The sequence below is a fragment of the Lutjanus erythropterus genome, chromosome 9 (genome assembly GCF_056507025.1).
Source record: "Lutjanus erythropterus isolate fLutEry1 chromosome 9, fLutEry1.hap2, whole genome shotgun sequence".
NCBI lineage: Eukaryota > Metazoa > Chordata > Actinopteri > Lutjaniformes > Lutjanidae > Lutjanus > Lutjanus erythropterus.
This window is the reverse complement of record NC_139325.1, coordinates 34,214,958-34,229,994: the sequence shown is the minus strand read 5'-3', so window position 1 is coordinate 34,229,994 and position 15,037 is coordinate 34,214,958. Positions and strand designations below refer to the sequence as shown.

The following is a 15,037-nucleotide window of genomic DNA, read 5'->3' as shown; positions in this document are numbered from 1 at the left end:
GCATTGCAGCCCTAATTAGTATTATTTTTTTTCTCTGAAGCAAAAGAAGGTTCACTGTATAAAGTTGCTTCCCAGCCTCTCCTGACACATTTCTTATTTTATCCATTATCTGGATTTTTATATGTGCGCAAATCAAAAATATGAATGAATGTTACAGGCTGAAAAGCTGATGGGAGGGAAACGTCACCTGAGTTGCGGTGTGGATTGGGCAGAGTGTGTCCGCTCAGCTCTCCGGCGTGGTGGGACGGATGGAGAAACTGCTGCTGGGAGGCGAGCAGGTGGGACGGGTGGTACAGACTGTCCAGAGAGTGGAGGAAGTTCACCTGCAAGGACAGAAGAAAGAAGTGACCTCACTGAGTATTTGGTTCAACTGTGTTGGTCCCTCACAACAACACACACACACAATTCATATGACTCATTTCACAACAACTACTTAGGAATACTTAAGAATCTGTTACTACAGTGGTGCAGGAAGTATTCAGATCCTTTTCTTACATAAAAGTACTGATACCAACTGTAAAAATACTCTGTTACAAGTTAAAGTCCTATATTTAAAATGTTTGGAGGTAAAAGTATGCAAGTATATTTAGGGAAATACACCCAGAGCATTAAAAATAAAAGTACCCATGCAGATAAATGTGACTGTTATACTACAATATATGATATTACATTATTATTAGTAATGCATTAATTAAAAAAACAGTTTTAGTTGGTTGAGGTGGAGCTTATTTAACTGTTTTGTATAGGAATGCAATTAATATATATTTTCACTATGGATTCATCTGCAGATTATTTAATTAATCAATTGATTATCTGGTTTGCAAAACTGAAAATAGTGAGAAATACTGTTGCAATTACCCAGAACCCAAAAAGACACCTTCACAATTCAACTGTCAAACAGCCAAAAGCTCAAAATTAATACAGACACATTCAAAATTATTTAAAGAAAAAGCACCAAATCCTCACATTTGTGAATCTGGTACCAAGAGATGTTTCAGACATAATTGACTTAAATCATTCAATCAAAGTAGTTGCAAATTAATTTTCTGTCATTTGACTTATTGGTTAATTTGCAGATTGTTTCAGCTGTACTTTTAGAAGCTGTGTGAATTTAATTTATAAAAAAAAGAATCATATTTTATAAGGATTTTGGGTGCATTTTTTATGCAAAACTTTTATTTGTAAAGTAGCTACTGCAGTAACTAAAGATTTAGTAAAGTAGAATGTAATATTGAAACAAAATACTCAAGTACAAGTACCTCAAATTTAAGTACGGCACTTGAGTAAATGATTTCAGTTACACTGCATCACTGGTTCCCAGAGGTCAAGACTGAACTTCGATGCTCATATCTGAAGGATCTATCTGTTATGTCAGTACCACTGGTGCTCTGTGAATGATGTTCCCTCTCACCTCCAGAGTCAACTCATTGCTCGTGTATCTGCCATTCATCTCCGAGCAGGACAGGCGGAACCGCCTCTCAAAGCGGGCCGAGCCTTTGGCCAGTCGGTAGCGAACTGAGCGAAGGACGTCCTCGTACACGGAGATGGATTCGGCACCTGGAAGGAGCCCAGAAGAAAAAAAAAAAGTAAAAGAGGACAGAACAAAAAGGAAGACAGAAAGTCAATACTGAGACGATGACTGTCGAGAGACAAAGAGGAGAAGAGAAAAGGAGTCTGCAGCTTCTTATTGACAGCCGGGAGGGGCTGTATGAGATGGATGACTTTACATTTTTAGGTCAGTGAGAATCTATTATATTGAATTTCAAAAAACTGAGTGAAGATGTTTTAAAGTCTCTGAAAACCTATTTTATAAATCATTATCCTTCTGAGAGATATGGACTATTATATAAATAACATTTTCTGCCAAAGTTCCAATACTCTGATTATTTAAAATGAGAAGATGCTCTGTCTTTTTTCTTTTGTTTGTGCTTTTCTGGCAGCTTTTAATTGACAAAAGTTGACGTCACAGATGTTTTGTGCACAATCAGGACTTCAATCAAAATGTGATGACAGCTGTGGGGCTGTTTGCTTCTGTCTGTTAATCAGTTCTGATGAAACCACACCCACACAGTCACGATGAGGCACATTAGCTGAGTTTTTGACTGTTAAACTCTTTTAAAATGAACCTAAACTGTCATTATTGATCATTAAGTAATGAATATTTAATGTTTTGGATACAGACTTAAGAGGGATTACAAAAGAGAGACACAATCAGACAATAACAGACAATTTAATTCAGATTTTCTGACACACTTTCATCTGATTCATGTTGTTTATCTGTAACTTACTGTCATTGCTGCCTGTCTTGGCCAGGACAAGATAATTTTGTCTTGAATCGGTGTGCATAAGACTGTCATAACCATGTCATGACACATGTCATAAACATGAAGGAGCCTTTATAACTATTGTCATTAAGAGTAATTTGGTCCATTATGTTATTTTTAATGTTAACATTGTTTGAAATGTCTTTGTTATGACAGCTTGACATGATCAAACTGTTCAGCTTTATGTTTTAACATGAAAACTTTATTTGGTTGAAACTTGGGTGAAACTAAATGGCAGCTGAGTCACATGGTGTAAAGCCATCTGGAAAGCAACTTAACCAGTTTCTTTACTTGATATGTCAAATTGTCATTATAATGGCATTTTCGTTTTGATAAATGTCAAATTGTCATTACACAGACGTCTCAAACAATGTCAACTTTGCATTAAAAATGACATATGTCATCTACACACCCCCTAAAATATAGTGTTACCAATATTTTTAATGTCAATGATGCTTTCAGTTTTCCATGAGTGTTTTAAAATGTAAAATGTACCGTCCATGTACAGTACCTGTGATGGCGATGTAAGCAGTGGTGTTGATGATTTCCAGTCCTCTCTCTCGCACAACATCCATGTCCACCAGAAGCTCCTCCCTCTCTGGGTTTAGCTCCTCCCCCAGTGGTTGGACCTCACAGCCGTCCAAAGTGTGAGCCACGGCGTCGGACATCAGAGCTAAGAGAAGGTTGACAGAAGACAACAACATTATTACACCAATTTATAAAACCAAGGGGACAGATCACAGATGATCTGTCATAGTCATGAGAAAGTTAAAAAAAAAACAAAAAAACTTTCAGATGTCTTTGACTCACCTCCGCCCTCCATCCCCTGTGCAGCCGTGTTGACAGCGTGAGACAAAGAGCAGACGATCCGCAGCTCAGGGAAGAGCGGGACACCACGGGGACCTTCAAACTCGGGGGCGGGACGGGCCAGATGAGGGCCGACTCCAGACAGAGAAATCTGAGGGGCATCAGGCTGGAGAACCACCAGGTATCCCTCCAGCTGCTTCAGGGACAGGCAGCTCTCCTCGTTGAAACATCTGGCAGGGAGGAAGGAAGCGCGTGCCGTCAGACAGAGAAAGAGAGATAAAGGGAGATGTGAAAAATGTCAGTGGTTAGATCACTCAGCTGTCTGTGTGAGGGAGAGACTCTGGTCCTGACTACAATATCTCTGCTACTGGTCGATAGATTGCCGTGCAGTTCTGTACAGACAGTAATGTCGCTCAGATGATAAATCCCAGTCGCACTGGCGGTCCCTTGGATTTTCCTCCAGCGCCATCTTGACGTTTTTGTCTTTTAGTGAAATATGTCATTGCAATCTGTCTTGGATGGATGGTGCAGATTTGGTGATCTCTTAAAGTCAAGATGAAATGAAAAATGCCTTTTTAACCCTTCTGGATCACATCCCTGGTCACACTGTGCACCAGTTTAACGATATATGCTAAAAAAACAAGAAATTCTCTGTATCCTTATAGTCTAAATCCTACCATGTTTTCATCTTGAAACAGTGTGAGGTTATGTAAGTTTGAACCAACCATCCATCCATCAATAAATCTACAACTGTTAGCAGCACAGAGCTAGTTAGCTAGCTAGCAAAAGCATGGTACGTATGACACGCCCACTTTTCAATATTCAAATCGAATTCCTCTCAACCTTACGTCCTGCCCGCCTGTCCTGATTCACTCTGAAACACGTGACGACAAGGAAGCTGGATACTCTGGAAATGCTGTTTCATCTGGACTGGACTGGAGTTTAAAAAAAAAATCAAAAATCAATGCAGCAGAAGCAGAGATATTGTCAGTTTTTATTCCACACATTCTTCTTCCGTGTCAAAACATTTTGCCTGCATTACCCATAATGCAACTCAACTGGCCTGCAGTTTAGACAGGGATTTGGGTGTGTATCCTGCATTCATGTGGTGTCGGAATAATTGGTAAAATTATTATGCACCCTCAAGTTGGAACAACACCTTGTAAATATATGGAAATTTTGGTGCACAACGTACCAATTGTTGCCTGTTGACATCCTACACGCAGAAACATGGCGGACAAGAGTAAATGTTGGTTGATAACTTTTTATTAATGTTGTTTAACGACTTTTTATTAAGGTGTGTATTGCAGATCAATTTTTGGCTCAAATGTGATTTTTAACATGGTATTAGGTTGTAACCGCTGCTGTCCACGTAGTGTGACCTGGATCAGTCAGAGCTCAAGTTTAAGCATCAGCAAGCTGGGACTGGTTCCCAACCTGGGGTCCAGGGCCCCCTAGGGGACGCTAAAGATCACAGGAGGTCCCCAAAGCTTTGTCTGCTCTGAGGTTGTCAAAATTACCTTTGCACACGTTGATGCAATCACAAAACTATTTAAAATAACATTTTTTTTCCTCAGTCAAAAATAGTAGGGTTACTTGGTTGGCCACACCTCTGTGACTTCTCAGGCTCTGTGACAATAAATCATTATGAGTGTGTTTAAGTTTGCTCTATTGGATTGTTACAAGAAAAAACTGTAGAAAAGAGACATTTCAGGTAAAGGTGTAACGTCCATTCTGTTTCCACATTAGACCTACAACTTATAAACTCATGAACACACCGAAGTCAGAAGAGCAACTTCCCAACTCGTGAAATGGGACCATCTGAGAAGCAGGTGAAACCAGCATTATTTATTTATTCATTTATTTTTAGATTTTTTGGGTGAATTATAATGCCTTTATTCAGATAGGACAGTTGAAGACATGACAGGAAATGGGGAGACAGAGCAGGGGCACAGCGTGCAGCAAAGGACCGCAGGCAGGAGTCGAACCCACAGTCGCTGCAGAGGATGCACAGACTCAGTAGGTCAACAAACGCAGCATTATACTAATATAAGCTAATGCATCGCTTTACTGGACGTCATTAGAGGCAATGCATTATTATTGCACAGCTCCTGACTTTATATAACTTATTTTTATGTATGTAATCCACAAAACCTTTAAAAAGACTTTGATGTGTAAAATCAATGCAGTTCCCCTTTATCTTGTCATCTACTGCCATCATCAGGTCAAAATTTTAATTTGTCCAATATCTGGTTTCATCACCACAAAGCTGCAGATCTCATGACATTTTCATGAGCTTCAGCTGTACTTTAGGTTTCGAACTGATTAGTAAAAGTTATCTTGACCGCAAGTTAAAAATTATACCTGCTAAGCATCATCATTGTTGTCACTGTGAGCATGTTAGCGTGCTGGTGTTAGCGGTTAACCCAAAGCATGACTATCATGGCTGCAGTCACGCTCTCAAATTAGCAACATTGTGATTTTAAAGAGCGCTGGCACGACGCTCGTGTGCAAAAAGGTCTAAATCCAGTGCGGTGTTTTCTCAATCTGGTCCCCTGATTTCACCATGACTGTGGTTAACATCGGCCCGTTGTGACACTGGAAATAGAAAATGTCAAACCACAGAAGCTCTGCTGTTACAAATTTAATTTTCCTGCCAGAAAAGGGAGAGCAAATCAGATTGATGACAGGCTGCTTACATATATTTATTCATCTGCACTATAATTTAGCATCACATTTGAAAGGGGATTAAGCAAAGTGTGTGTGTGTGAGTGTGTGTGTGTGTGTGTGTGTGTGTGTGTGTGTGTGTGTGTGTGTGTGTGTGTGTGTGTGTGTTACATTTCCACTATCAGAGTGAGCAGCTGCTTCTATCGGCCTCTCCAGAAGGGCCTGCTGTTCAGCCATCTGGGAAACTCCTGGCCTCAAATCAGTCTAATCTTCACACACGCAATAAAACACACTGAAGAAAAAAAAAAAAAAAACCTCTGGTACACTTGACTTGAAGAATCCGTCCGTGACCTTGAATCTTTGGGATCTTAAAAACGGTCGGTGGAAAAAAAAAGAACCTTCGGCACCGACTCGTGGCGACAAAAACAACAGCAACAAGAATATCTGCACGGCCTCACAGAGAGAGGGAGGCTGATGAGATCCGATCTGTCGGCAGGCAGCCACACTCAGAGGAATAAAGGTACTAACTAGAACCATACAGGGTTCTTCAGCTTGTCCTCATAGGAGAACCCTTTTTGGTTCTTGGCAGAACCTTTTACAAAGGTTTGACCTGCAACCTTTTCAATGAGTTCCACCTACAGCACAACATAAAAGGTCATACCTAGAACCATCTGTGAAAGGTTCCACCCAGAACCTCCTATGAGAGGTTCTACAGAATCATTATATGATGGAACGGTTCCACCAAGAACCCATCTCTGGGAGTTCTATCCAGAACCTTTGCACCCTACCAATAACCCTTTTATACTCCATAGGTTTGATCTAGAACCGACATAGTGGGTTCTACCACAAACCCTTTAATATTCCAAGGGTTTCATCTAGAACTCACCTATGGGGTTCTTCCAAGAACCCTTTATTTATTCCAAGGGCTCGATCTACAACCCTCCCGGGGGAGAAGAACCCTTCTTGCAAGAACCCTTTTATGTTCCAAGGGTTTGATCTATAACCTATTCTGGAGGTTCTACTGAGAACCCTTTAATATTCCAAGGGTTTCATCCAGAACCCAGCCAGGGTGTTTAACCAAGAACCCTTTCATATTCTATGGGCTTCATCTAGAACCCACCTATGGGGTTCTACTGAGAACCCTTTTATATTCCAAGGGGGTTCTACCAAGAGTCTTTTTATATTTCAAGAGGTTTGAACTAGAACCCATTCAGGGGGTTCTACCAAGAACCCTTTAATATTTCAAGGGGTTTGATCTAGAACCCGTTCAGGGTGTTCTACCAAGAACCCGTTAATTTTCCAAGGTTTTGATGTAGAACCGACCCAGTGGAATACAAAGGGAAAAGTTTTTTAAGGGTTTCACCTCTAACCCTCTTGTCTTCTGGGGGGTTCTATGAAGAACCATATTACAGATGAATCCTATAGATTGTATATTGTGGTCATCCATCATTGATTAAATTTAACAGCCGTGTGTTCAACAATCCTTGAAGAACCGTTTCTTCCAAAAAGGGTTCTACTAGTGGTTCTTATTAGAACCACTAGTCCTACAAAGGACCTTTGACAAGCACTTTGTACAAAAACAGTTCCTCAGTAGCAGCTGGTTCTGGGTAGAACATACTGAAAGAACCCAGTTTAAGTATAAACACACAGAGTATAACACATATAGAGTATATATGCGTTGGACTGTACTTGGCGTGGTGAATTAATATTTCATCAGCTGAAAGTGGCGGCTAAAGCCAGAGAGCCAGCTCACGGTTGTTAAGCATGGTTGATCACTGACCCGGAAACACAGTTTGTGTGCTTTTTATTTTCACAGCCAGGTGATTCAGCGCGACGCACGCTGAAGCAGGGATCCAGGGATTGTCCGGGAGCCGAACAGCCTCCTGCTGTCAGTCTGTCTGGCACCATTAAGGACACAGAAAACCATCTTGGCAGAATGAGGAGTTCTTTTCAGGTGAAAATCCGTGAGTAACACGATGATGACGCCCTTTATCATAAACTGGACGTTTCTTTGAGTTAATCCTTCAACGGCGTCAGTTACTGTAAAACCAGGCTGACTGCAGTTTGCACCTGCAGTTCACTCTGTCAAAGTTGAGGTTACTTTGCGGCTGAATGAACAAAGAGATAAGATATTCCACGTTATCTCTGCTTTGACATATTCTCTATATAATCATCTCTTTCGTGCCACAACACTTCTTATCTCGGCCGAGGCAAGGTCCACGTTTGATGAGTTCAATGTCAATGTCTGTGAGTCCACAGAGTGACTGCTTCAGACACACTCTCACACACTTAGCAACACTGTTAGCAACAGCAGAGTTATTATGTAAAACACAAAATATTAATTTTAAATTTAACCTCAATGGTTATGTACCAAAAAATCAATAATTTGACAAAAAATATTAAAATTTAAAATGATTTTAGTGATTTAACAATGATTTTGTTGCTCCTCCAGAATCTGTGATCAGAACTGTGTCCTTAGCAACAGACTGTTCTTCATAGCAACGGTCTGCTGTTCAGAAGAACCAGCCTCACAATGCTGTGACTGACCAATCAGAATCAAGTATTTAACAAAGCCGTGTGATAAAGTTTTGTATTTTTCATTATTTTGTTTTTAATTTTTGTTTTCACCTAAGTTTCAGTTAGTTTCCAGAGTGTGTTTGCTCATTTCAGTTTAGTTTTTACAGTATTAGTTTAGTTTTTTAGTTTCAGTAGTTGTTTTTTTTAAATTATAATATGGGGGTATTTTTCAGGGACAAGTCCTGGTTTTATTTTTGTGCAATGGCGTCACATAAAACGCCGGAGAAATGCTTTCTCCATGTTGATGTTCCGAGGCACAATAAACAATAAAAAAAAAAACTGGGTTGCAGCTGCAGATTTAAAAAAACAAAAAAAAACAAAATGGTGGCTGTGTGTTTTTGTACCTCAGCGAGGTGGTCAGTTTGAGGGGTCGGACTCCAGGGGTGGCGAAGCGTAGAGAGTTTCTGTAGGTGACCTGCTGCACGGCACGGTTAAAGCTCTCAATGTCGTCTCCCTCCAGCACTAAAACCGACTGACTGGGGTTCACATGAACCTGCAAGGTCAGAGAGAGATCCCATTAATTTACATTAGAAGAGAACATCATGTTACTAAGACAAAACTGGACACCTAACAGGGTTTTGCTTTCCTGCCACATGGAAATAAAAAAAGAAAAGAAATAAATAAGAAGAAGAAATAATAGTATCAGCAGGCGTATTAGACTCTTTTTTACACACATCATTAATATAAATCCTGAGTCATCACAGAACAAAAACAAATACATTTTAAGTTTAATTGCCTCACACACACCAAACCACCACTAGAGGAGGTCTGAAACACATTTGGCTCCATAACAAGTTGAGTTTGCAATTAAAGGACCAGTTCATTACTTTTTAAGTCGTTCTTCAAAACGATAATCGGGTGTTTATATTAAGACTGAAGCAGGTTTTGCTCGCTGTCATAACTCCTTCTGCTCAGACTTGACAAATTGTGAACCGACTATGAAATCAAATGAAGCAAATTTAAGGCAAATAAGATTATTCCTGTCTGCCATCACTGTTATCTTCTTCTTAATAGGGCTGAGCAATTTTGAAGAAATATGTAATTGCAATCATTTTGATCAATAATGCAATAAAGATATGATTTGCCACATTACAGGAAAGGATCATTTTCACATTATTATTAAAATGATTATGGTGTCTTTTTTTTTTTTTCAGGGATCTGTGTGTGATGAGTTCTGTTGGCCAGGACTCCTCTGCAGCACCACAACATTTAATTTAAAATGGGATTTCGACACACATTTCACCTTTAAGAAACATTGGCCATGCTGCAACTTGAAAATTGCAGTAGACCATACAGCAAAGTTTTTATTTGATTTTTCAATACTGGAGGTTAGAGCAGCAAATCAGCAGCCTCTTATTGTGGATCATTTTAACAGAGAATAAATAAATAAATAAAAATTATTCATGGATCAACTCATTAACTCTTGTCAGCTCCTATAAAGAAAACTTAACACCTCATATGCATGACATACTGCAACATAACACGTGTTGGTTCATCTCAGTTTCAACATAATCAGACTCTATGAACTGTGACTGTGAAGCTACTTGCAGATATAAAACAAGTGATGATGTGTTTATAAAAACCGAGTTTTCATTGAGATTTAAAAAGGTTCTCTGTAACAGGAGAGGTGTTTGGAACCTGGACGTGTGGATTACATCTCAAAAAACAAGAATTTCTTGAGAAGCGGATGAATTTGCAGATTTGAATATGCAGTGATGAGGTTGAAAAATATAGTTAAAAGAGTCGACTTTGAGAGGCTGAAATCAGACAATTCAGTCATTTTTTTTTTCTTAATTAATGATTCAAAAGATTAATTGATTGTCAAAATACTTGGCAATTAATCCAAATTATCCAACTTTGGATAGACTCTGGAAAATAGACATTGAACAGTGATTTTCAATGTAGGCATCACCAGGGAGGCCTCAGCAAAAAAAAAAAAATCAATAAGAAATAATCACATACTACCACTGCTACTACATTTTTTATAATAATAATAATAACCATTATTATTATTATTTAGAGCTGCAACAATTAATCAATTTGAGTAATTTCTTAAAATAAAAAAGATACAAATTCTTTGTTTTAAGCCTCTTAAATGTGAATATTTTCTGATGAACTGATGATGAAAATAATCATTAGTTGCACTAACAATAATAATAATAATAATAATAATAATAATAATAAGAGATAAGTTATCTAAAGTTTATGTTATTTGAGGGGACTTGGCATGGAAAAGTTTAGGAACCTCTGGGTTATATTATTGTATGTTTTGTATTTATGGTTGTTATTATTTATTGTGTCTCTTGTAAATGTATTCATCTGCTAAAAGCAAACACTGCATTTTGCAAATTTTATTCTAGAAAGATCATGTATTATTGTTTTCAAGATGGCTGAATGCATGATGTACTGGAGAATAGTGGTGTAACATGTTTTAATTTTGAATATTAAAAACTGACTGGGGGACATAATTATTACATGTTCGTTCCAGATGATAAAGGAACTCTTTGAGTATCTCCACGCTCTCTATACTGTGACATTCTTCATTTTTCTGAGACGTTACCTTCATGCCAGAGCCCAGAGTCTCCAGGTCTCCGAAGTCCAGACCCTCCCTGCAGGCGTACAGACACTCCACCACACTGTGAGGCTCCACGCTGCCAGGACGCACCGTCACCCCCGACAACAGGCCGTGGTAACCGCCCACGTACTTCACTAAAGACCAGAGACCAACATGTATGAACACCACATCTATATTCTAACATATATATGTGTAACACAACAACAGTGATGCAGCAGAAGAAACAGATTGCACAGCCTCGGTGTGAAAACATGGAGGTCACCTGAGTCTTTACCCTCTGGGATGGTGTTGTTTAGTATCTCCTTCTGCTTCTCCTCGGGCTCTGCGGGGAAAACCAGCGAGGGGCAAAGGGGAATAGACAAAGAGAAAACAATAAGGCTCACTGAGACAGACACTCAGACGTAGCGCGGTATGAAAGGAAAGCGAGAGGAAGACTGAAGGTGCCGGAGATTGACAGGAACGAAGAAAAAAATAATAATAATAACACGAGCAGACGCGAGTGAGAAAACGCAAGCAGGAAAACTGATGATATTCAAAAATGCACCATCTCCTCATTATCTAGCAGCAGCTGTTGCCAAGCAGGCAGCAGAGCGACTTCCACTGTGGAGAGGAAGACTGTGTGTGTGTGTGTGTGTGTGTGTTTCACTGCTAATTGGCAGCCAGAGTCTCCCAGTTTAACCAGCGGTGCGGGTGTAAGTGGCTGATAGCTGTCTGGCCCTCGTGTTGTTCTGCTGCCCTGAATAATTGATAAGTCAGTTATATTATTAGCCCTCAAAGACAAAACGCATCAACCAAACTCGAACTGAGTGGAGCGAGAAGAGTGAGTGGCGGGAGGCGAAACGTCTCAGCTGATTGTCTTGAGGTGTCTTACTCGGATTCAGGAGTTGCTGGTGCTTCTGCCAGAAATGTCAGCCTGCTATCTTTGTGTGACATTTCAGCGACGGAGGAAGCAAACTGCACAACTGCTGCTGCTGCAAAAAACAACCCCCCCCCCCCCCCAAAAAAAAAACAGGATTTCTTGCTCTCTGCTTGCATTCATTTCTGTCAAAATCCATCATTAAGCTGGGCTGAAAAGTACGTCAGAGCATAAATTTCAGCGTCTTAATATTACCAGAAGAAGAAGAAGAGTCCGACTTTTAATTACTAAGAAGATGATCACAGCCCCACTCAGGAACACAATGGAGGGAGAAGGTTAAAGGGATAGTTCACCCAAAATTAAAATTTAATCATTATCTACTCACCCTCATGCCAGCTGAAGGTCAGATTTAATTTGTTAGTCTGCGAAACACTGCTGGAGTGTCACAGGAAAACAGCGCTGCAGAATCTCCCAAACAATGGGAGTGAATGGTGACCAGTTTTCAAATGTAAAAAACAACCCCCGTAAAAAAACATAAAACGGCTCCATACTGCTCGTCTGGTGTAATCCAGGTCTCCTAAAGCCCCGACTTGCTGTTTGCGCACCGTCACACAGTGAAGATTCAGGCTAAAAACGTGGCGTAAATTATGTCTTTAATGTCAGGTCGGCATGTTGGGGCTTTAGGAGACTTGAATTATACCAGAAGAGCAGCCTGGAGGCATTTTATTCTGTTTTCTGTTGTTTTTTTAATGTTTGAAATCTGGTCACCGTTCACTGTTTTCCTGTGAAACTCCAGCAGTGTTTTGTGGACAAAAAAAAACTTCAACCTGACCTTGAATCAGCATGAGGGTGAGTAGATAATGACTGAATTTTCATTTTTGGATGAACTATCCCTTTAAGGATGTTATTGGATGGAAAACATAACTGTAATGGTACAATTAAATGTTGCAGCAGAAATTGCTTGATTGATTTTGTTTGAATTCATTCATATATATTTATTTTAGTATTATTTTTATATAAATACTTCTTACTTACTTTTATTTATTTCTATATTTTTTACTTACTTATTTACTCTGTATGTTAACATATTATTTTTTTCCTCCTGTCTATCTGTTTTCTCTGGGCTTTTCTTTCTGGAAAAAGATTATTCATTCCTACCTATTGAAATAGTATATGGACATTGAGGAGATGTCAAAACTCACAGCCTGCCTCCTAAAGACATTTACGACACTGTTGAGGCTTTGAACTTGTTTATATACTGTATGACTGTAACTGTTATAAAGAAATAGAAAGTTCAAAGAAAGAAAATTCAGCGTCTTTACCCCAGCAGGCACCGATGAACATCCTCTGGCGGGGGACGGGGTTGGGAATGGCTCCGTTGTCGTGGATGAGGGCGGGGTCGAAGGTCACACCGTCGACGTACAGGGTCACAGAGGGGAACTGGACGCTGAGCGACAGGTGATGCCACTCGCTGTCACACACCTGTTGGACGGAGAAAAATTTGAGTCAACATGAGACTGGACAAAAAATGCAGATGGGACATCTTACAGGGGTTAAAGGTCAGTTTACTGGTTTGTGAATATCAGTGATGGACCAAGTATTCAGATCTTTTACTCAAACAGACCACAAAGAGTTTTAACTACTTATGAAACAGTCCACTTAACACCTGACAGCAGGTCAGATTCTCCTTGAAATCAGATTACAGATCTGTTTACATTCACAGACAAAGTTAAATTAGCCAGTTAAAGGAGACTTTTACTCGGATAATTTTTATTTTTGTTGTTATATTTGTGGTTATGGCAGTAGAAACACTACCACTTTTGACCACAGGGGGCTCCAAAATCAACTAAATATGGAATAATTAGTAATAATATGTAAAAAATATGTTCCTTGTAGTAGCTTTAAAAAAGTATCAAAAGTAAAACTAATCTTTGTGCATAGAAAATGGTGAAACAACAACACTAATAACTATCCTGCATCTATGGCTCAGTGCCTTTTCCTCTAAATTTTGATGGTGGTTAGTCTTATTGAGTCTCCATAAGCTCACTATGGATGTCAAATTAAAAAAAAAAAAAAGGCTTCAGGGAAAAGAGAGATTTTAATAGTTGCAGCTCCAGACAGATTTCTTTTTTCTTTTTTTGGCCCAAAACAATTGATTGTAAAGTTTGCAGACCTCTGCCCTAACCTGACACTGCTCTTTGTAAGAAGCCACATCTGAAAAGTTTCAGAGCCACAAGTTTAATCTTTAACAATGTGGTATACTTTACAAACCAAACATTATTTTTTAAAGTGAAATAAACCTAATGTTTAATCTGAGAAGTAACACGTAACTATATCTGTCAAATGCAGTGGAATGAAAAGTATAAATAGAAATACAGCACTTTGTTAAATGCACTGAGGTACATCTGCTGTATTTAAATTCCTGTACACACATGTTTGAGCTTTCTCTATAGAAATATGACGACATCAGAAGGAACACAAAGAGGACAGACGAGGGAATTACACTGACAGACAGAGGGGCAGAAAAGAAAGACCAGGGTAATAAGATATGGTGGTTCAGACAGAGGGATTTGACAAATCTTCTCTGTATCAGCTCAGCATCTTTTAATCCATGTTGCTTCAATCTGTCTGGGACCAGTGGCTACAGTCAAAACAAACCCCCCTCTGACCCCCCAGCTGACCCCCCCCCCACCACCACCACCAAACCAAACCACATGCAGGTATGTGTTTCTGTCACGTGATCACAAGACCTCACGTTGAACCTTTCCACGCACACATTTTTTCATGTATTCTCCACCGCCGCATGCGCTGCATCTCTGCTAACCTTTACATGCAGGTTTCAGATGATAAAATATGAATATGATGCTGAGGACTGTGCTGTATATAATTCATATAATTCATGTAAGAAGCAGAGATCTTTTTATGCACAGCTGAGATGTTGAAAACTGCCTGAATGATAAAGAAAATTAGTCCCATTTGTTTTCTGTTGTAGTCCACACCTGGGACTGCATAATATTTAATTTAGTAAGATAAAAACATAAATTGATTTTGTGAAGATGGATGATACACAAAGGCCGAGTTGGCTGTTCACACTGAGGCATTAAAAGTAGCCAGTTAGGTAGAGAAAGCCTGCAGATAAAGGGAATAAAGCCTTTTATCAGGATAAACTTTGGGCTTGCAGCAGGTCTTTTCAGGTGAACTTCCTCCACATAAATATATCATTTAAAAAGC

At 39.4% G+C, this 15,037-nt stretch overlaps 1 protein-coding gene across 2 annotated transcripts in view; it reads right to left on the bottom strand.

Moving 5' to 3' along the window:
* clstn3 (calsyntenin 3) overlaps positions 1–15,037 on the bottom strand; it is a 45,988-nt gene that overhangs the window by 7,905 nt on the left and 23,046 nt on the right. The window contains exons 10-17 of one of the 2 annotated variants that reach the window (XM_084727283.1): positions 13,129–13,288; positions 11,213–11,272; positions 10,936–11,084; positions 8,720–8,868; positions 3,135–3,361; positions 2,836–2,997; positions 1,412–1,557; positions 188–323 (exon numbers count right to left, since the gene is read on the bottom strand). In XM_084727283.1, coding sequence (XP_084583409.1) covers positions 188–323; positions 1,412–1,557; positions 2,836–2,997; positions 3,135–3,361; positions 8,720–8,868; positions 10,936–11,084; positions 11,213–11,272; positions 13,129–13,288 — 1,189 coding nt within the window. The remainder of the gene's footprint in view (positions 1–187; positions 324–1,411; positions 1,558–2,835; positions 2,998–3,134; positions 3,362–8,719; positions 8,869–10,935; positions 11,085–11,212; positions 11,273–13,128; positions 13,289–15,037) is intronic. The other variant, XM_084727284.1, reaches the window with a different exon arrangement.